This window comes from Salmo salar, chromosome 21 (assembly GCF_965601325.2).
Source record: "Salmo salar chromosome 21, fSalSal1, whole genome shotgun sequence".
NCBI classification, from domain to species: Eukaryota; Metazoa; Chordata; class Actinopteri; order Salmoniformes; family Salmonidae; genus Salmo; species Salmo salar.
The window spans coordinates 27,648,294-27,672,249 of NC_138311.1; the positions used below are offsets into that span (position 1 = coordinate 27,648,294).

Below are 23,956 nucleotides of genomic sequence, written 5' to 3' on the forward strand. Positions count from 1 at the left end.
GATGCCTGGTTGTTCTTTAAAAGTGCTTTTCTCACCATCTTAAATAAGCATGCCCCTTTAAAAAAAATTGAACTAAGAACAGATATAGCCCTTGGTTCATTCCAGACTTGACTGCCCTTGACCAGCACAAAAACACCCTGTGGCGTACTGCACTTGCATCGAATAATCCCCGCGATATGCAACTTTTCAGGGAAGTCAGGAACCAATATACACAGTCAGTTAGGAAAGCAAAGGCTAGCTTTTTCAAACAGAAATGTGCATCCCGCAGCACTAATTCCAAAAAGTTTTGGGACACAGTCCATGGAGAATAAGAGTACCTCCTCCCAGCTGCACACTGCACTGAGACTAGGAAACACTGTCACCACTGATAAATCCACAATAATCGAGAATTTTAATAAGCCTTTCTCCACGGCTGGCCATGCTTTCCACCTGGCTACCCCAACCCCGGCCAACAGCTCTGCACCCCCCGCAGTAACTGGCATCACTACTCTGGATGGTTCTGACTTAGAATATGTGGACAACTATTAAGGCACAAGGCGAGACCCAAATGCAGACACATGAGGCAGATGGTTGAAGTCTTATAATGTTAATTAATCCAAAGGGGTAGGCAAGAGAATGGTCGTGGACAGGCAAAAAGGTCAAAACCAGATCAGAGTCCAGAAGGTACAGAGTGGCAGACAGGCTCGTGGTCAAGGCAGGCATAATGGTCAGGCAGGCGGGTACAAAGTCCAGAAAACAGGCAAGGGTCAAAACCGGGAGGACTAGAAAAAGGACAATGCAAAAAGCAGGAGAACGTAAAAAATGCTGGTTGACTTGGAAACATACAAGATGAACTGGCACAGAGAGACAGGAAACACAGGGATAAATACACTGGGGGAAATAAGTGACACCTGAAGGGGGTGGAAACATTCACAAGGACAGGTGAAACAGATCAGGGCGTCTCAGACAACTATAAATACCTAGGTGTCTGGCTAGACTGTAAACTCTCCTTCCAGACTCACATTAAGCATCTCCAGCCCAAAGTTAAATCTAGAACCGGTTTCCTATTTCGCAAAACAAAGCCTCCATCACTCATGCTGCCAAGCATACCCTCGTAAAACTGACTATCCTACCGATCCTTGACTTCGGCGATGTCATTTACAAAATAGCCTCCAACACTCTACTCAGCAAATTGGATGTAGTCTATCACAGTGCCATCCATTTTGTCACCAAAGCCCCATATACTACCCACCACTGCGACCTGTATGCTCTCATTGGCTGGTCCTCGCTACATATTCATCGTTAAACCCACTGGCTCCAGGTCATCTATTAGTCTTTGCTATGTAAAGCTCCGTGTTAAAGGAATTTAATATCTTGATGATAATAATCAATAATCAATTCGCCTTGACTAATGCCCAAGGTTTGTAAGACAATGGGTTATAATAATTAGGCAAGGACTCAGCTTTCTGCAAAAGGTTTCTGTAGCTTTATTCATGAGAACGTTCTGGTGTCAGGATAACAAAACAGTCATTATATAGTTCTTGCTAACTTACGCACATGCATTTACACACAATCCGTTGGTGACCTGCAACCCCCATAAACTTCACACTGTTTATCACCTTCTGGCTCAGCCTGTTCCTTTCCTCCAAGGTTAGGAACTCTCTGAGGTTTTACTCCCTTGACCATCTGCTTCTCTATCTCTCTATACTAATTGCATACACACATTTCTTTCCCTCTCCAGTAGTTCCTGGACTTTCCGGAACTAATCAGACTAATCGATCCCTACATTGATCATTACATTGATTATTCATTAAACCTGCTGTATGACTAATAATTCATCATGGTTTATTGATTAATTTACCTTTATTAGATAATTCTCTTATCACTCCGCCTTATCGTTTTTCTGCTCTTTGTTTGTTTATCCCATGTGTAACTCTGTGTTGTTATTTTTGTCACACTGCTTTGCTTTATGTTGGCCAGGTCGCAGTTGTAAATGAGAACTTGTTCTGAACTGGCCTACCTAGTTAAATAAAGGTGAAATAACATTTTTAAAAAGTACAATTAAATGCATTCCAGGTGACTACCTCATGAAGCTGGTTGAGAGATTGCCAAGACTGTGCAATGTTGTCATCAAGGCAAAGGGTGGCTACGTTGAATAATCACTTTTTTGCTTACTACATGATTCCTTATGTGTTATTTCATAGTTTTGATGTTTTCACTTATTATTCTACAATGTAGAAAATAGTAAAAATAAAGAAAAACCCTTGAATGAGCAGGTGTGTCCGAACTTTTGACTGGTACTGTATATATTTTATATCAAAGAAAATATAGTGAACAAAAAAATAAACGCAACATGCAAAAATGTCAACGATTTTACTGAGTTACAGTTCATATAAGGAAATCAGTTAGTTTAAATAAATTCATTAGGCCCTAATCTATGGATAACACATAACTGGGCAGGACCTGGGAGGGCATAGGCCCACCCACTGGGGAGCCAGGCCCATCCACTGGGGAGCCAGGCCCAGCAAATCAGAATGAGCTTTTCCACACAAAAGGGGTTTATTACACAGAAATAGTCCTCATTTTCATCAGCTGTCCGATTGTTTGGTCTCAGATGATCCCGCAGCTGAAGAAGCCGGATGTGGAGGTCCTGGGCTGGCGTGGTTTCACAAGGTCTGCAGTTGTGAGGCCGGTTGGACTTACTGCCAAATTCTCTAAAATGATATTCAAAGTGTCTTATTGTAGAGAAATTAACATACAATTCTCTGGCAACAGCTCTGGTTGAAATTCCTTCAGTCAGCATGCCAATTGCATGCTCCCTAAGAACTTGAGACATCTGTGGCATTATGTTGTGTGACAACATTTTTGAGTGTCCTTTTATTGCCCCAAGCACAAGGTGCACCTGATCATGCTGATTAATCAGCTTCTTGATGTGCCACACCTGTCAGGTGGATGGATTGTTTTGGCAAAGGAGAAATGCTCACTAACAGGGACTTAAACAAATTGGTGCATACAATTTGAGAAAAATAAGCGTGGAACATTTCATCTTTTATTTCAGCTCATGAAACATCGGGCCAATACTTTACATGTTGCATTTATATTTTGTTCAGTATAGTTGCCTTTTAGTTGCGACTGTATAAACTATAGTCGACTATATTGAGTATTTGAAAAAATGAAATTTTCAAATAAACTACAAAATATATGTCACGCTTGTCGTTGGAAATTGAGGACCAAAACGCAGCAGGTATGTGTATGCTCATCTTGTTTATTAACTTCCAAAAATGAACGTACAAAAATAACAAAAAAACCACGAACGATCGACAAACTGACAGTCTGGTAAGGCACTAGGCTAAACACAGAACAATCACCCACAAAAGCAAACACAAACACACCCTACTATATGGGACTCTCAATCAAAGGCAGATAGACAACACCTGCCTTCAACTGAGAGTCCCAACCCCAATTAATCAAACATAGACATACACTCACTAGACTCCACATAGAAATACCTAAACATAAACCAAAACCTGGAATTACTAAATCAAACACCCTTTTTACAAAACACACCACCCTGAACCACATAAAACAAATACCCTCTGCCACGTCCTGACCAAACTACAATACTAATTAACCTTTATACTGGCCAGGACGTGACAATATAACTATTTTCTTCCCAGGTCTGGTGCCCAGACAACTTGTCTTTTGTCAAAGAGATCCAGCAGGGGAATGGACCAGGGTTAGATACCGTATGTGATGGGGCTCCCTCTGCCGGTAATATTACTCAATTACATAAACACAAGTCCACTACAACATAAGGGGTTTATGACAAAACAAAACAATTTTGTTGAATAAAATAATTTTATTACAAAAATACAGCAACCTCATAAAAGATAAAAGCTACAAAACAGTCAACCCAGTATCTATTAACCCAAGATATACAAAACCATCTGACATTCATTCATTGTACAGTCACCAACTCACTGCTCAAAACATTGAACAAGTTGAAAAGTCAATTACAATAGCTATGTCATAAGATAACACAGTAAAAAAGTAATTTACAAAACACGTGAAACAATTTTGTAAATGTTCCAATGTTACTGGTAAAGCAGGAAAGCCTGGAATCTGGTAGAGGCCTGGTAGAGTCCTGATGTTCTGTGCAGACAAGTTCGTCCCAAACTCTTCCGAATGCAGAACCGACACAGCTGGGACGGACCTGGGGAGAAAGACATGAGGCGGAAAGGAGGAGAGAGGAGTTAGAACGAAAAAGAGGATGGGAGGAAGGAGATAGGTTAGACATGAAAAATCTATTGATAGCCTTCCATCAGTACATAAACTTTCATACTGGAAGAAGTTTGGGTAGACTCATGCATGCATGTATTTCTGCGTGAATGTGCATATTCTTACCCCTTTTCTGTATTGTAGTTCTGACTACTATCCGTGGCTGCCAGCTCCACAGGAGTCTTCCTGTCTGAATTCCTAAAACTCCCATCAACCACGTAGTCCATCAGTAGTTCCACCTCTCTGACTCCTCCCCCTTGTATTGCTGTGTATAACGATGTGTCCTGACCACACCCACCTTGGTCATCAACACCTGATTGCAGCGGTCTCATAGTAGGTGGCCTGAGCCAGACAGGCAGCATACAGAGGGGTTCCCACACCAGGCAGTTCCTGGTCTATGTGAGCCCCATGAGACAGCAACACCTCCAGACACAACTGAGTACAATGTTTATGATTACACCATCATTCTGTATGAAAGGACCATTCTGATTCTGCATAATAAATACATCTGCAACAACACACATATGTAGAATACAACCACATACACAGTACCACTCAGGGCTCCCGAGTGGCCAGCAGTCTAAGGCACTGCATCTCAGTGCTAAGAGGTGTCACTACAGTCCCTGGTTTGAATCCAGGCTGCATCACATCCGGCTGTGCTTGGGAGTCCCATAGGGTGGCGCCCAGCATTATCCGGGTTTGGATGGGGTAGGCCGTCATTGTAAATAAGAATTTGTTCTTAACTGGCTTGCCTAGTTAAATAAGAAAATAAAACACCTAACCTGTACCCCTGCACATTGACTCGGTACTGGTACCACCTGTACATAGCCTCGTTATTGTTACTTTTTATTTTACTTTAGTTTATTTAGTGAATATTTTCTAACTCTATTTCTTGAACCGTATTGTTTGTTAAGAGCTTGTAAGTAAGCATTTCTATAGGTCTACACCGGTTGTATTCGGTGCAGGTGACAAATACAATTTTATTTTATTTGAATGTATTTTAACAAAGCAGCAGAAGAAAAGGAGAAAATCATACCAGCAATGAGTGAGTTGCACGGCAGTCACCCGTACATGTGGAAGGGGCCCCTCCAAGGCCGACTGCAAAGGGCGATCGCAGTCTGAACAGCACCCATGGTCAAACAACAACAGCAGCCTCCTCCACAGTGATTGAAACATGCTATTAGCCTGTCTGAGTGGGATCCACAAACCTGTCTGGCTGCTGCTGGCTTTCCCAGACCTCTTATCAGGCCCCAAGCTACCTCCTCCCCCGATGAGTATCACCTCCACAACCCCCCTGTCCATGGGATAGGGGTGACTGTTGCATGACAATAGAGGTAAGCATAGGTAAGGCGGTGGACTGATGCACACACACAAACAGAAAATCCAGGTTTTTTCATAGCGCAAAAAACAGCAACATGTTTTAATCAAACCATGGTTCAGTTTTCATAAACAGTCTGGATGTAAACTACATACATACTGTACAGTCAGACTACACGCTGCGCATAGGGCGCTGCGGGCGCTAGGGGGCTCCAAATGTTTGTTGTTGTTGGGGGAACTCACAATAAAAAACATTCCCGGGCCTCCTGAGTGGAGCAGTGGTCTAAGGAACTGCGTCGCAGTGCTTGAGGTGTCACCACAGACCCAGGTTTGATTCCAGCCGACTGGGAGACCCATGAGGCGGTGTACAATTGTCCCAGCGTTGTCCGGGTTAGGGGAGGGTTTGGCCTGCCGGGATTTCGTTGTCCCATTGCGCTCTAGCGGCTCCTTATGGCAGGCCGGGCACCTGCAAGCTGACCTCGGTTGCCAGCTGGCTAGACGGTGTTTCCTCCGACACATGGTTGCGGGACTGGCTTCCAAGTTAAGCAAGCAGTGTGTCAAGAAGGAGTGTGGCTTGGCAGGGTTGTGTTTCGGGGGGACGCATGGCTCTCGACCTTGTTCTCTCCCGAGTCCATAGGGGAGTTGCAGTGATTGGACAAGACTGTAACTCCCAATTGGGGGGGAAAAGTAGAAAAACACTTTTTATATATATACAGTACCAGTCAAAAGTTTGGACACACCTACTCATTCCAGGGTTTTTCTTTATTTTTAGTTATTTTCTACATACTAGAATAATAGTGAAGACATCAAATAGTAACCAAAAAACATCATGTAGTAACCAAAAAAGTGTTAAACAAGTCCAAATATATTTAACATTTGAGATTCTTCATTCTCCACCCTTTGCCTTGATGACAGCTTTGCACACTCTTGGCATTCTCTCAACCAGCTTCATGAGGTAGTTACTTGGAATGCATTTCAATTAGCAAGTGTGCCTTGTTAAAAGTTATTTTGTGGAATTTCTTTCCTTCTTAATGCGTTTTTGAGCCAATCAGTTGTGTTGTGACAAGGTAGGGTTGGTATACAGAAGATAGCCCTGTTTGCTAAAAGACCAAGTCCACGTTATGGCAAGAACAGCTAAAATAAGCAAAGAGAAACAACAGTCCATCATTACTTTAAGAATGAAGGTCAGTCAATTTGGAAAATATCAAGAGCTTTGAAAGTTTCTTCAAGTGCAGTCGCAAAAGCCATCAAGCACTATGATTAAATTGGCTCTCATGAAGACCGCCACAGGAAAGGAAGACCCAGTGTTACCTCTGCTGCAGAGGATAAGTTCATTAGAAAATCAGCAATTAACTGCACCTCAGATTGCAGCCCAAATAAATGCTTCAGAGTTCAAGTAACAGACACATCTCAACAGCAACTGTTCAGAGGAGACTGCGTAAATCAGGCCTTCATGGTCAAATTGCTGCAAAGAAACCACTACTAAAGGACACCAATAATAAGAAGAGACTTGCTTGGGCCAAGAAACACGAGCAATGCACATTAGACTGGTGGAAATCTGTCCTTTGGTCTGATGACTCCAATTGGAGATTTTTGGTTGCAAGCACCGTGTCTTTGTGTGACGCAGAGTAGGTGAATGGATGATCTCTGCATGTGTGGTTCCCACAGTGAAGCATGGAGGAGGAGGTGTGATGGTGCTTTGCTGGTGACACTGTCTGTAAGTTATTTAGAATTCAAGGCACACTTAACCAGTATGGCTACCACAGCATGCTGCAGCGATACGCTATCCCATCTGGTTTGCGCTTAGTGGGACTATCATTTGTTTTTCAACAGGACAATGACTCAAAACACACCTCCTGTGTAAAGGCTATTTGACCATGAACGAGAGTGATGGAGTGCTGCATCAGATGACCTGGCCTCCACAATCACCCGACCTCAACCCAATTGATTTGGTTTGGGATGAGTTGGACCGCAGTGTGAAGAAAAACCAGCCAACAAGTGCTCAGCATATGTGGGAACTCCTTCAAGACTGTTGGAAAAGCATTCAAATCAAATCAAAAATGAAATCACATTTTATTGGTCACATACACGTGATTAGCAGATGTTATTGCGGGTGTAGCGAAATGCTTGTGCTTCTAGCTCCGACAGTGCAGTAATATCTAACAAGTAATATCTAACAAATTACACAACATATACCCAATACACACAAATCTAAGTAGGAATGAATTAAGGCTGTATACAAATGGACGAGCAATGTCAGAGCGGAACAGACTAAGATACAGTAGAATAGTATAGAAAAACAGTATATACATATGAGATGAGTAATGCAAGATATGTAAGCATTATTAAGTGAATGAGATACAGTAGAATAGTATAGAAAACAGTATATACACATGAGATGAGTACATTCAAAAGTTTATGGACACATAGGACTATGTTTGCTAATGGAGTGTCCAGCACCTCTGGAACCTCTCTGCATACAGTACTCTCTCTCCTACATCTCTTTGAAACATTAGGGGCTCATGAATACCCTGAACCTACACTGGAAGACTTCTGTCAAATCAAAGGTTTATTATATGTTAACATTTCATATTTGCATAATTTATTATTGGCTAGCTGTCACTAAAGCGGGTAGCTTGGTTTGTTAGCCATTGCCAGCTAACGTAGCCTGCTAACTAACATCGGCTATCTAGCTTGAACTAACTAGCTAGCTAACCCATTTAGCCAGCTAGCTACAACACGGAAGGGAAAGTAAAGCCAAATGACTTTTTTTTTCTTCACAAATCTGACAGAACAAAATATAAGCTGCCTTGTTGTTTATTTAACTTAATCAGTGTATGTATGTTCGTGCGTGTGTCTGAAAGAGAGGTTTGTTGTATTGTGTTTGTCTTTCCTTTCCCCTGCTCTGTTCTCCTGTCACTTTGTAGATGAAATTGGCCCTTCCTTTCAGTGATGTAAATGCACACCTGGGGGAGGAGAGATGGGGATAGGGAGGGAGAATGGGGAGAGGAAAGGAGCCTTTACTGTTTGTTAGGGCCCTGCACTGTTTTGATGCTAAACACAAGCTTTTGTACATCCTGTTTGAGAGGTGTGTGTATGTGTATGGAATGGGGTCAATCTGCATGGTCAGATGGTAACAACGGCACACACCACACACTGAGAGCGCAGGTGGATACGTGCAGATGGACGCTTTTAGTTTATGGATTCACAAAGATCAAGAAGCGGACACTTTTTTTTCCTTCCCAAAAACCAATGATTCGAAAAAGCAATGGATGGAGAATTGGTTTTGCTTTTCTGTTTTTTTTTTGTAGATGCATACAAAAAGGTTTGAATCTTTGAGTTTGTTTATTTGGAAGCCGATGATTAATAAAGAACCATTTATAAAAAATATTCCATCACACTGTTCACTTCACCATTGCTTCGTGATTTGTTTATATATTAAATTCCTCTACCCCACATGTAGAGGATGTGGATGAATTAAGGTCACTAATTAGTAATTCATTTCAGGGATCCCGAGTGGCGCAGCGGTCTAAGGCACTGCATCTCAGTGCTAGAGGTGTCACTACAGACCTTGGTTTGATTCCAGGCTGTATCACAACCGGCCGTGATTGGGAGTCCCATAGGGCGGTGCGCAATTGGCCCAGCGTTGTCCAGGTTAGGGTTTGGCAGGGGTAGGCTGTCATTGTGAATAAGAATTTGTTCTTAACCAACTTGCCTAGTTAAATAAAAAAAACTCTTTAGGTAGTAAATGTGTTTCTATAGTGACAACAATAGATGTGCATTACCCAGTCTACGCCCCTAACGTTGTGTGAATGGTGCCCTATCTTTAGACTTGAAAATAAAGGAATGCCAGCCACATCGCCTCCACTTTCAGCTATGCGTTTTGTCTGGTCAGCTGTTTACAGTGAAAACTGTGATATTTTTGTTCCTATACATACAAGAAGTTTGAGGCCCCAGCTAATTTTTTGGGACCACATTTTTATTTATTTTGTCTTTTGGGGGGGGAGGTTACAGGTACAGTCGTGGCCAAAAGTTTTGAGAATGACACAAATATTAATTTTCAAAGTCCGCTGCCTCAGTTTGTATGATGGCAATTTGCATATACTCCAGAATGTTATGAAGAGTAATCAGATGAATTGCAATTAATTGCAAAGTCCCTCTTTGCCATGCAAATGAACTGAATCCCCAAAAAACATTTCCACTGCATTTCAGCCCTGCCACAAAAGGACCAGCTGACATCATGTCAGTGATTCTCTCGTTAACACAGGTGTGAGTGTTGACGAGGACAAGGCTGGAGATCACTCTGTCATGCTGATTGAGTTTGAATAACAGACTGGAAGCTTCAAAAGGAGGGTGGTGCTTGGAATCATTGTTCTTCCTCTGTCAACCATGGTTACCTGCAAGGAAACACGTGCCGTCATCATTGCTTTACACAAAAAGGGCTTCACAGGCAAGGATATTGCTGCCAGTAAGATTGCACCTAAATCAACCATTTATCGGATCATCAAGAACTTCAGGGAGAGCGGTTCAATTGTTGTGAAGAAGGCTTCAGGGTGCCCAAGAAAGTCCAGCAAGTGCCAGGACCATCTCCTAAAGTTGATTCAGCTGCGGGATCGGGGCACCACCAGTACAGAGCTTGCTCAGGAATGGCAGCAGGGAGGTGTGAGTGCATCTGCATGCACAGTGAGGTGAAGACTTTTGGAGGATGGCCTGGTGTCAAGAAGGGCAGCAAAGAAGGCACTTCTCTCCAGGAAAAACATCAGGGACAGACTGATACTCTGCAAAAAGAACAGCGATTGGACTGCTGAGGACTGGGGTAAAGTAATTTTCTCTGATGAATCCCCTTTCCGATTGTTTGGGGCATCCGGAAAAAAACTTGTCCGGAGAAGACAAGGTGAGCGCTACCATGAGTCCTGTGTCATGCCAACAGTAAAGCATTCAGAGACCATTCATGTGTGGGGTTGCTTCTCAGCCAAGGGAGTGAGCTCAGACACAATTATGCCTAAGAACACAGCCATGAATAAAGAATGGTACCAACACATCCTCCGAGAGAAACTTCTCCCAACCATCCAGGAACAGTTTGGTGACGAACAATGCCTTTTCCAGCATGATGGAGCACCTTGCCATAAGTCAAAAGTGATAACTAAGTGGCTCGGGGAACAAAACATCAATATTTTGGGTCCATGGCCAGGAAACTCCCCAGACCTTAATCCCATTGAGAACTTGTGGTCAATCCTCAAGAGGTGGGTGGACAAACAAAAACCCACAAATTCTGACAAACTCCAAGCATTGATTATGCAAGAATGGGCTTCCATCAGTCAGGATGTGGCCCAGAAGTTAATTGACAGCATGCCAGGGCGGATTGCAGAGGTCTTGAAAAAGAAGGGTCAACACTGCAAATATTGACTCTTTGCATCAACTTCATGTAATTGTCAATAAATGCCTTTGACACTTATGAAATGCTTGTAATTATACTTCAGTATTCCATAGTAACATCTGACAAAAATATCTAAAGACACTGAAGCAGCAAACTTTGTGGAAATTAATATTTGTGTCATTCTTAAAACTTTTGGCCACAACTGTACATAATTTAAATTCATATAAATTAATATTCTGTTCATATATTTTCAATTCATTATTTCACACATTGCACATGACCAGTTGCATCATCGCCTGGTATGGCAACTGCTCAGCATCCGACGGTAAGGCGCTACAGAGGGTAGTGCGTACGGCCCAGTATATCACTAAGACCAAGCTTCCTGCCATCCAGGACCTATACCACGCTGTGTCAGAAAAATACCCAAAATTGTCAAAGACTCCAGCTACCCAAGTCATAGACTGTTCTCTCCACTATCGCATGGCAAGCGGTACCGGAGCGCCAAGTCTCGGTCCAAAATGCTACTCAACAGCTTCTACCCCCAAGCCATAAGACTGATAAACAACTAAGCAAACGGCTACCTGGACTATTTGCATTGACCCCCCCCCCGCTGTTTATTATCTATGCATAATCACCTTACCCCTACCTACATGTACATATTACCTCGACTAACCTGAACCCCACACATTGACTCGGTACCGGTACCCCCTGTATATAGCCTAGTTGTTATTTTATTGTGTGACTTTTTTTAAAACTTTAGTTTATTTAGTAAACATTTTCTTAAAACTGCATTGTTAGTTAAGGGCTTGTAAGTAAGCATTTCACGGTAAGGTCTACATCGGTTGTATTCTGCGCATGTGACAAATAAAATTTGATTTGGGTTGCCACTCAGAAGAATAAAAAAAAAAATAATAAAGAAATAACATTACAAAAGATACATAACTACAAAGTATTGATCCTTTTGATCATATAAAGTTTAAGACATAATACATTAAACATATAGAGGAAAAGAAAACAAAAAAATAAGTTAAAAAAACAACCCTAAACAAACGTGTTCCCCCTAAAACATTCTGCAACGAGTGGTCAGTCTCCACAGGTCATAAGGTAGTGGGGTCAGATATCAAGTAAAAAATAAAAAAACATCTGTATTTTCAGGAGTTATATAACAATTGAGGATAAGGATTTGTGCCTGCTTGGAGTTGTGATCATAGCTTGGTCTTGTGACCACTTGACTCCTCCTTTTTCAAGACGGCACTTTTAGAGCGAGTTCCTTTCCTATCGCCCAAGTCCCGCCTCCACAACCCCTGAGGTCCCGTGGCGTCCATGGCAATATCTATGAGGCGGTCTGGGAGGAGCCAGCGGAGGAGGAGCAGGAAGAGGAAGTCGAGAACAGCAAAGAGGGCAAAGATGGAGCCTGCCACGGGGCCACAGTGGGCCCTCAGTCTGAGCAGCCGTCTGTCCAGAGGAAGAACCTCCTTCCCAGCGACGCAGTCATACACCTGACAGAACAGAGAGAGCATAGACACAGTGTTAGTATCAATGAATTAGACCTCATCAGTATCTCAGTCAGTGTCAATGAAAAGTATTATGAAAGTGTACCACAGTGTAGATTTATGAAACATAATAAAATAGAGAGTATGTAAGCATGTATGAGCCTACCTTCTCTGTTCTCTCTGCAACGTTCCTCCAGGTGTACAGGGTGCGGACGTGGGCGTGGATGGTGGCGGGGGAGTCAACGCGGCCCGATAGTTGCCTAGCGATGACACTCTCCAGGCCGGCACACAGAGAATGCACGGTTGGCTCACACAGGGTGATCAGATCCTCAGGCAGAACCTCTGGGATCCCTCCAACACGCGTACTTACCACCTACACACACACACACACAAAATGATCAGATCTCAAACTCCCTCACATTACAAGCACACTCTACATCTAAACACCCACATAAAGTTCACCTCGTTGCGCCATTCATCTTAATGGACAAACACCCACTCAATCCACCACTGCTTCTCATTAGACTATCCCTGACTTACACCCAACCAGTCCCAGGTATCAACCACTTTATCTCAAAGTGCACCAGCTAACGTATACTGTACCTGGCCTGTGTTGTAATAAGAGATGAACCCACCTGTAGTCCACAGCTGGCTCCCTCCAATATGGCCATGCAGAAAGCCTCAGTCAGGGAGGTGTTGAGGAAGATATGTCCCTGAACCAACACCCCACGCACATCCTTATGCTCCAGGGCCCCCAGGAGATGCACCCTTGGGAGAGAAGCAAATCAGACACATGCAGTACATGTAAACACCACATACATACACACCACTGTATAATAGTACCTGTCGTGTAGTTGGTATTTCTCTCTCACTTCCTCCAACACGATTCTCTTTGGTCCCTCTCCACCAATCAGAAAATGTAGATCTGGATGTTTCAGACAGAGCTCTGGGATGATCCTTCCCAGAAGATCTATTCCTTAAAAAAGGGAAAGAACAGGGAATGACACTTCACACTCCTACAATCATACCTACAGGAACTGTATATAATAATAAATGGAGATCAAGATCATCATAGATCAAGTTTTTGCTACATTTATCATTATATACAATATAGTCTCACCCCTCCCTCCCTACCTTTGCGGTAGACGAGACGGCTGATCACAACGATGGTGATCCTGTCGTCATGCCGTTGGGAGGGGTCGGGGGTGAAGTCTCTGGGGTCGACGGCATTGGGGATGACAGAAACAATCTCGGGGTCGAGCCCTGCCCTGAGCACTGTGTTCTCCTTACTGGTGTATGACACGCACACAATGTGATTGGTATCGCACAGAGACACAGTCAGCAGCTTATTGGTCAGCACCGAGCTGACGTCAGCAAAACCGAAGAGGGAGTGGTCAGTGAACACCTGTAAACAGAAAACAACCTTTAGTTATTTCTCCTAGATGGACACATAAAAAGCTATTTCAGGAATGTGATATGTTACCGCCTTGCCGTAGGTTGCGTCTGCAATGGCACCCTATTCCTATAGTGCACTACGTTCGGACAAAGGTAGGCTTAGTTTCACCACCCACAACACCCTCTCTGCTAGACTGCTACCCACTGTGTTGAGGCCCAAGGTTACCCACTGTGTTGAGGCCCAAGGTTACCCACCGTGTTGAGGCCCATGGTCTTGGCGTGGAACAGTGCATCGTGGCCCATGGCGGAGAAGGAGCTGTGGGCGTGCACCACGGTGATGCGCTCCCTGACGAACACACAGCGCAGTAGTGGCAGGCTGTGGAAGCAGGTGGTGACGGTGGACTGGTTGTACATCACCTGCAGGGGCAGGTAGTAGACCTTGAGCCCGTTGGTCAGGTAGCGGACCCCCTTCCTGCAGCCGTAGGTGTGGGTGGCGATCACCACCTTGTGGCCCTTCTCGATCAGACACTGGGATAGCTGGTAGATGTGGCTCTCCACCCCTCCCATGTTGGGGTAGAAGAAGTCTGACACCATGCAAATGTTGTGTTTCCTGGTTGCGGCCTGGGGAGCTACTGTAAGCCCGTCAGGGTGTCTGTTTGCTAGGGGAGCGTGGGCAGCCGCCCCCCTCCTTCGCTGGCCCATGGTGGTGGAGTGCTGTGGTTGTATGCGTCACTCATACAGGCGTTTCACATGTAGAGCAACCATGCACCTGTGTAAATAATGAAATGTATATATTACAACGGCTAGCTACAACAACACAATCTGCTCAGACTAGCCTAGGACTCAATCTAATTACTATATCATACACTTTGGTAATGAAGCTTATAGAAAGATAATCTTATGAATAAGCGGTTGCAAGCTAGCGAGTAGAGATATCATCTTTGTAGCGGCTTATACACTGAGGGTACCAAACATTAAGAGCACCTTCCTAATATTGAGTTTCACCCCCTTTTTCCCTCAGAACAGCCTCAATTCGTCAGGGCATGGACTCTACAAGGTATTGAAAGCGTTCCACAGGGATGCTGGCCTATGTTGACTCCAATGCTTCCCACAGTCGAGTCAAGTTGGCTGGATGTCCTTCGGGTGGTGGACCATTCTTGACACACGCGGGAAACGGTTGAGCGTGAAAAACCCAGCAGCATTGCAGTTCTTGATACACTCAAAGCGGAGCGCCTGGCCCCTACTACCATACCCTGTTCAAAGGAACTCAAATCTTTTGTCTTGACTAGTCACCCTCTGAATGGCACACACACAATCCATGTCTCAATTATCTCAAGGCTTAAAAATCATTATTTAACCTGTCAATCTACACTGATTGATGTCACTTGTTAAATCCACTTCAATAGGGGATCATAGCTTTCACCTGGTCCGTCTATGTCATGGAAAGAGTAGGTGTTCCTAACAGTGGCGGTGCGTGGGTAAAATCACTGAAGAAGCCAGAAAAAAAGGCCATATTACAACCTGTGTAGTGACAATTGCGTTGTTTGCTCTATAACCTGTTAATTCATATGCCTTGCGACCGTGATATTTAGGCCTAAAGGCTGAAACAATTAGACACAGTGGTAGAATAAATTCAAAGAAACCTTTGTTTTATCACAAAACCAGATAGCAACCTCTGTCCAGTTTAGTCCACAAATCATAAACTTTTTCAGGACCTTGTCTTTCAAAGATAATTCATAAAAATCCTAATAACTTCACAGATCTTCATTGTAAAGGGTTTAAACACTGTTTCCCAAGCTTGTTCAATGAACCATAAACAGTTAATGAACATGCACCTGTGGAACGGTCGTTAAGACACTAACAGCTTACAGACGGTAGGCAATTAAGGTCACAGTTATGAAAACTTTGGACACTAAAGAGGCCTTTCTACTGACTCTGAAAAACACCAAAAGAAAGATGCCCAGGGTCCCTGCTCATCTGCGTGAACATGCCTTAGGCATTCTGCCAGGGGGCACGAGGACTGCAGATGTGGCCAGGGCAATAAATTGCATTGTCCGTACTGTGAAAAGCCTAAGACAGCGCTACAGGGAGACAGGACAGACAGCTGATCATCCTTGCAGTGGCAAACCATGTGTAACAACACCTGCACAGGATCGGTACATCTGAACATCACACCTGCGGGACAGGTACAGGATGGCAACAACAACTGCCCGATTTACACCAGGAAAGCACAATCCCTCCATCAGTGCTCAGGCTGTCCGCAATAGGCTGAGAGAGGCTGGACTGAGGGCTTGAAGGCCTGTTGTAAGGCAGGTCCTCACCAGACATCACTGGCAACAACGTCGCCTATGGGCACAAACCCACCATTGCTGGACCAGACAGTACTGGCAAAAAGTTCTCTTCACTGACAAGTCACGGTTTTGTCTCACCAGGGGTGATGGTCGGATTCACGTTTATCATCAAAGGAATGAGCGTTACACCGAGGCCTGTACTCTGGAGCGGGATCGATTTGGAGGTGGAGGGTCCGTCATGGTCTGGGGCGGTGTGTCACAGCATCATCGGACAGAGCTCGTTGTCATTGCAAGCAATCTCAACGCTGTGCGTTACAGGGAAGACATCCTCCTCCCTCATGTGGTACCCTTCCTGCAGGCTCATCCTGACATGACCCTCCAGCATGACAATGCCACCAGCCATACTGCTCGTTCTGTGAGTGATTTCCTGCAAGACAGAAATGTCAGTGTTCTGCCATGGCCAGCGAAGAGCCCGGATCTCAATCCCATTGAGCACGTCTGGGACCTGTTGGATCGGAGGGTGAGGGCTAGGGCCATTCCCCCCAGAAATGTCCGGGAACTTGCAGGTACCTTGGTGGAAGAGTGGGGTAACATCTCACAGCAAGAAATGGCAAATCTGGTGCAGTCCGTGAGGAGGAGATGCACTGCGGTACTTAATGCAGCTGGTGGCCACACCAGATAGTGACTGTTACTTTTGACTCCCCCTATGTTCAGGGACACAAATTCATCAATTTCTGTTAGTCACATGTCTGTGGAACTTGTTCAGTTTATGTCTCAGTTGTTGAATCTTATGTTCATACAAATATTTACACATGTTAAGTTTGCGGTAAATAAACGCAGTTGACAGTGAGAGGACGTTTTTTGTTTGTTGCTGAGGTTATTACATGTAACAGACAGTTACATGACCAACAGCATGGTCAAGCAAGTTAATGTTCCCAGATTTTACAGACCACTAAACAACTATTGATTTAGCACCACAGAGAGTTACCGCAAGTCGCAAAGAAAACAGCAGCTGCCTCCACTATTCCAGCACCATTTCAACTTCAACATGATCAAATCACCTCTGCTTAGTCTAATACAGTGACAACTAAAAGATACCAAAAACAATTTATTTCAATCAACGTAAGCAAAATAAAATGTGGCTGTCCATGGTTCTGTCTGCGTGAACGCAAGTAAAAAAATATGTTGACTCACCCTACTTGTAGAGAAACGCCAATGCCATCCTCCTCTCTTTCATGTTGACAAAACGGTCTATCACTCAGCCTTACAGTACACGCTTTTATTTTTTGTTGTCCTAGGCTACCTGGCTAAAATGCTTACTTGCTAGCCTAATTCCATTAATGGGCAACTTTAGCCTGTTACATGCTGAATGTCCATCCGCTCAGGCCAGGGGAACAATGCATGAATTAATGGTTGAATCAGAATCGCCATTATAATCATTGGCTGGTATAGAGAATTAAGTAAAACCACAAGACCAAATCCCTATCTCCATCCATGGATAATTTAGGAAAGGGCCCATTTTAGCTAGCTAGCCACCAGAGGGGTACAACACAACGAGATGCAACAATTCAAGTTGTTTCTGTCAATGATGTATGATTTCAATGCGATTTGATAGGAGGGATGCCAAAATCCATGCTGGCTTTCCTTGACACTTTTTTGGGGTGAGCCAGGACCATTCACAGTTGGCTGGACCATTCACAGTTGGCTGGCTCAGTTCAGCTTAATTAACGCTGATTAAAAAAAAATGTTTTAAAGACCAATCAAGGGAGGCCAAATGCTCGCTGGATTCCATTGCATTCCAATCAACGTTTAGGGCTGCAACAATGTCATACTCGTTTGGACCAGACAGCATCAGATTGATGGCATACACGTAGGGAGACAGATGTTCGCTGTTTAGTTTGCTCGGATGCTTTTTCCGGCGAGATGCATTCAGCCTCTTGCGAATTGAAGGACAATTATGAAACACAGAGAGACGAAATATACATTATTATATGCATTTTGTTTTTCAATTTGGGGGGGGAAGCCTGGCTTCCCTTGGCATCCATGAATACAGCCATGGTTCCTAATGTTTGTACAGTGTAGATAACCCATTCGTTTGTAGCTTGGAGGTAACGTTAACTAGCTACTGTAACTTTTTAGCTGGCTAGTTAACGTTAGAAATTAAGCTAGGTAACCTAGTATGTTTGCTATGATGCTGCAAAGGACATTGAGGGTTCAGACTTACCTTCAAAGGTCGTAGACATTGAGACTACGACCTTACCTTCAAAGCAAAGATAAATGTATTTTTGTTTTATATAAATCAACAATTTTGTCTCAGTGCATCGTCAATCAAAACAACACACACTTCCTGCTTCGCGTCATCATGTCACAGATAGAACAATAAGACAGATATTTCACTGGATGTATTAATGTGAAGCATCCGGTTGCGTTTCCATTCACTAGCAAATATGGTAGTGAGAGGTGCCTACTGGCGCATAGTGGGAGAAGAGGGAACGAGATGGATTTTGACCGACATTCTGCAAATTTTCTCATCGATTAAACATTTGATCTTAATACACTTGTTATGAAGTGTTATTCTTTGCGAACGTTTTTTTTTTTTAAATCGAGCTGTTTGGGAGTGCAAATCCGAATTGAGTTACTGCACAGGGAACTTCATTGTAGGCGTTCCCTAACGAAATATGCAGACGTCTACTACAACGCGCCAATAAGATATCGCTAACGCGTGCTTGGCCCTGCCCACCTCCTTGCTTGTTCTGTCCACTATGACTAATTCTTTCCCATTGGAAACGGCAAGCCGTGGTCTATCTTGGTTTCGTTATAAAATCTTTGATGTCGTCGTCGTCTTCTTCTTCTTCTTCTTCTTATAATTATAATTATAATTATAATTATTATTAGTCTTCTTCGTTGTATTTATTGGCGAGCTACATGTTTGTCGCCTCTAACTGGACGGGGGTTAAATTCACCAAATAAAAGTTTATTCCACTATGGGGAAAAGAAAATGAACATTAAAACACAAACTACGAAAGAATTTACCCCCCTGCCAAAAAAAACAATTTATACGAGTCAGTAATCCATGTAGCTCCTCAGATTTTAAAAGGAAAGGTTCACCAATTTTGAATGTTATATGTTTTTGTGATCTATCGATTCTATCGATTCCCTGGGTCATTTAATGTTTTCCTGTGTATCTGAGTTATTGGGCAGGCAGAAATGTGGCTGGTATGACAATGCACTGTGATAAAGTCACTCCCCATGGATCCACCAAATCGGGACCCAATACTCCCAGAAAACAAACTCCTGCCAGATACAACGGGGTAATACCAACACTAGAAGTTTCCTTTCCTACATTAGTTGAACTTATTTTTCCATTATTTTGGACATTAATACTTATTTCCACCATCATCAGATTCAAGCTCCATCTCGCATGACCTTCACATAGAGATAGATAGAGGACTCATCTTTGTACTGTATCTGTGCCATTTTAGCTAGCACAGACTGGAATATGTTCTAGGATTTTTCCAGAAGGCATTGAGCAGTACACAACATCAGTCACTGGCTTAATAAGTGCATCAATGACGTCGTCCCCACAGTGACTGTACGTACATACCCCAACCAGAAGCCATGGATTAAAGGGTAGAGCTGCCGCTTTCAAGGAGCTGGACTGTAACCTGGAAGCTTATAAGAAATCCCGCTATGCCCTCCGATGAACCATCAAACAGGCAAAGCGTCAATACAGGACAAAGATTGAATCGTACTACAATGGCTTCAACGCTCAACAGATGTGGCAGGGCTTGCAAACTATTACAGACTACAAAAGGGAAGCACAGCCGCGAGCTGCCAGTTGACACAAGCCTAACAGACGAGCTAAATTACTTCTATGCTCGCTTCGAGGCAAGCAACACGAAAACATGCATGAGAGCATCAACTGTTCAGTACGACTGTGTGATCATGCTCTCCATAGCCGATGTGAGTAAGACCTTTAAAACAGGCCAACATTCATAAGGCCGCAGGGCCAGACGGATGACCAGGACGTGTACTCCGAGCATGCGCTGACCAACTGGCAAGTGTCTTCACTGACATTTTCAACATCTCCCTGTCTGAGTCTGTAATACCAACAAGTTTCAAGCAGACCACCATAGTCCATGTGCCCAAGAACACCACGGTAACCTGCCTATATGACTATCGACCCGTAGCACTCAGGTCTGTAGTCATGAAGTGCTTTGAACGGCTGGTTATGGCTCACATCAACACCATTATCCCAAAAACCCTTGACTCACTCCTATTTGCATACCGCCCCAACAGATCCACAGATGATGCGATCTCTATTGCACTCCACACTGGCCTTTCACACCTGGACAAAAGGAACACCTATGTGAGAATACTATTCATTGACTACAGCTCAGCGTTCAACACCATAGTGCCCTGAAAACACATCACTAAGCTAAGGACCTTGGGACTAAACACCTCCTTCTGAAACTGGATCCTGGACTTCCTGACAGGCTGCCCCCAGGTGGTAAGGGTAGGTAACACATCCGCAACGCTGATCCTCAACACGGGGGCCTCTCAGAGGTGCGTTCTCAGTCCCCTCCTGTACTCCCTGTTCAATCATGACTGCATGGCCAGGCACGACTCCAACACCGTCATTAAGTTTGCTGGTGACACAACAGTGGTAGGCCTGATCACCGACAACGATCAGACAGCCTATAGGGAGGAGGTCAGACACCTGTTCGTGTGGTGCCAAGACAACAACCTCTCCCTCAAAGTGACCAAGACAAAGGAGATGATTGTGGACTACAGGAAAAGGAGGGCCGAGCACGCCCCCATTCTCATCGACGGTGCTATAGTGGAGCAGGTTGAGAGCTTCAAGTTCCTTGGTGTCCACATCACCAACAAACTAACATGGTCCAAGCACACCAAGACAGTCATGAAGAGGGCACGACAAAATCTATTCCCTCTCAGGCAACTGAAAAGATTTGGCATGGGTCCTCAGATCCTCAAAAAGTTCTACAGCTGCACCATCGAGAGCATCCTGACTTGTTGCATCACTCCCTGGTATGGCAACTGCTTGGCCTCAGACCGCAAGGCCCTACAGAGGGTAGTGCGTGCGGCCCAGTACATCATGGGGCCAAGCTTCCTGCCATCCAGGACCTCTATACCAGGCGGTGTCAGAGGAAGGCCCTAAAAATAGTCAAAGACTCCAGCCACCCTCTCTGCTACCGCACGGCAGGCGGTACCAGAGCGCCAAGTCTAGGTCCAAAAGGCTTCTCAACAGTTTCTACCCCCAACCTATAAGACTCCTGAACAGCTAATCAAATGGCTACCCAGACTATTTGCATTGTCCGTCCCCCCCCCCCATATTTTACGCTGCTGCTATTATCTATGCATAGTCACTTTACATCTACCTACATGTACATATTAACTCTATTATCTCGACTAACCGGTGCCCCGCACATTGACTTTGTACCGGTACCCCCCGAGTTGACAAGGTAAAAATCTGTTGTTCTGCCCCTGAGCAAGGCAGTTAACCCACTGTTCCCTGGGTGCCGAAGACATGGATGTCGATTAAGGCAGCCTCCTTCACCTCTGTGATTCAGAGGGGTTGGGTTAAATGCGAAAGACACATTTCAGTTGAAGGCATTCAGTTGTACAACTGACTAGGTCTCCCCGCTATTGTTATTTACTGCTGCTATTGGTCAGTCTTTCAGTTTTTGCCATGATGGTCCTGTACTGCCAGTATGTGAGCAATTGAAGCGGGGAGAACAGAACATGGCTTGGGTGGAGATTCCAGGCTGTCCTGCTTTACCAGTAACATTGGAACATTTACAAAATTGTTTCACGTGTTTTGTAAATTACTTTTTTACTGTGTTATCTTATGACATAGCTATTGTAATTGACTTTTCAACTTGTTCAATGTTTTGAGCAGTGAGTTGGTGACTGTACAATGAATGAATGTCAGATGGTTTTGTATATCTTGGGTTAATAGATACTGGGTTGACTGTTTTGTAGCTTTTATCTTTTATGAGGTTGCTGTATTTTTGTAATAAAATTATTTTATTCAACAAAATTGTTTTGTTTTGTCATAAACCCCTTATGTTGTAGTGGACTTGTGTTTATGTAATTGAGTAATATTACCGGCAGAGGGAGCCCCATCACATACGGTATCTAACCCTGGTCCATTCCCCTGCTGGATCTCTTTGACAAAAGACAAGTTGTCTGGGCACCAGACCTGGGAAGAAAATAGTTATATTGTCACGTCCTGGCCAGTATAAAGGTTAATTAGTATTGTAGTTTGGTCAGGACGTGGCAGAGGGTATTTGTTTTATGTGGTTCAGGGTGGTGTGTTTTGTAAAAAGGGTGTTTGATTTAGTAATTCCAGGTTTTGGTTTATGTTTAGGTATTTCTATGTGGAGTCTAGTGAGTGTATGTCTATGTTTGATTAATTGGGGTTGGGACTCTCAGTTGAAGGCAGGTGTTGTCTATCTGCCTTTGATTGAGAGTCCCATATAGTAGGGTGTGTTTGTGTTTGCTTTTGTGGGTGATTGTTCTGTGTTTAGCCTAGTGCCTTACCAGACTGTCAGTTTGTCGATCGTTCGTGTTTTTTTTGTTATTTTTGTACGTTCATTTTTGGAAGTTAATAAACAAGATGAGCATACACATACCTGCTGCGTTTTGGTCCTCAATTTCCAACGACAAGCGTGACATATATTTTGTAGTTTATTTGAAAATTTCATTTTTTCAAATACTCAATATAGTCGACTATAGTTTATACAGTCGCAACTAAAAGGCAACTATACTGAACAAAATATAAATGCAACATGTAAAGTATTGGCCCGATGTTTCATGAGCTGAAATAAAAGATGAAATGTTCCACGCTTATTTTTCTCAAATTGTATGCACCAATTTGTTTAAGTCCCTGTTAGTGAGCATTTCTCCTTTGCCAAAACAATCCATCCACCTGACAGGTGTGGCACATCAAGAAGCTGATTAATCAGCATGATCAGGTGCACCTTGTGCTTGGGGCAATAAAAGGACACTAAAAAATTTGGTCACACAACATAATGCCACAGATGTCTCAAGTTCTTAGGGAGCATGCAATTGGCATGCTGACTGAAGGAATTTCAACCAGAGCTGTTGCCAGAGAATTTTATGTTAATTTCTCTACAATAAGACACTTTGAATATCATTTTAGAGAATTTGGCAGTAAGTCCAACCGGCCTCACAACTGCAGACCTTGTGAAACCACGCCAGCCCAGGACCTCCACATCCGGCTTCTTCAGCTGCGGGATCATCTGAGACCAAACAATCGGACAGCTGATGAAAATGAGGACTATTTCTGTGTAATAAACCCCTTTTGTGTGGAAAAGATCATTCTGATTTGCTGGGCCTGGCTCCCCAGTGGATGGGCCTGGCTCCCCAGTGGGTGGGCCTATGCCCTCCCAGGTCCTGCCCAGTTATGTGTTATCCATAGATTAGGGCCTAATGAATTTATTTAAACTAACTGATTTCCTTATATGAACTGTAACTCAGTAAAATCGTTGACATTTTTGCATGTTGTGTTTATTTTTTTGTTCACTATATTTTCTTTGATATAAAATATATACAGTACCAGTCAAAAGTTCAGACACACCTGCTCATTCAAGGGTTTTTCTTTATTTTTACTATTTTCTACATTGTAGAATAATAAGTGAAAACATCAAAACTATGAAATAACACATATGGAATCATGTAGTAACCAAAAAAGTGATTATTCAACGTAGCCACCCTTTGCCTTGATGACAACATTGCACACTCTTGGCAATCTCTCAACCAGCTTCATGAGGTAGTCACCT

The 23,956-nt window shown here is 43.6% G+C and overlaps 1 protein-coding gene across 1 annotated transcript; it reads right to left on the reverse strand.

The window, feature by feature from the left end:
* Positions 1-7,628: 7,628 nt before the first annotated feature.
* On the reverse strand, positions 7,629-18,511 carry LOC106582142 (phosphatidylinositol N-acetylglucosaminyltransferase subunit A). Its single transcript, XM_014164916.3, has 7 exons — positions 18,355-18,511; positions 14,095-14,608; positions 13,579-13,849; positions 13,288-13,420; positions 13,080-13,212; positions 12,611-12,817; positions 7,629-12,450 (listed from the first exon to the last, which is right to left on the reverse strand). The coding sequence occupies exons 2-7, from the start codon at positions 14,539-14,541 to the stop codon at positions 12,157-12,159; spliced, it is 1,485 nt and encodes a 494-aa protein (XP_014020391.1). The 5' UTR covers positions 14,542-14,608; positions 18,355-18,511; the 3' UTR covers positions 7,629-12,156.
* Between the last annotated feature and the right edge of the window lie 5,445 nt (positions 18,512-23,956).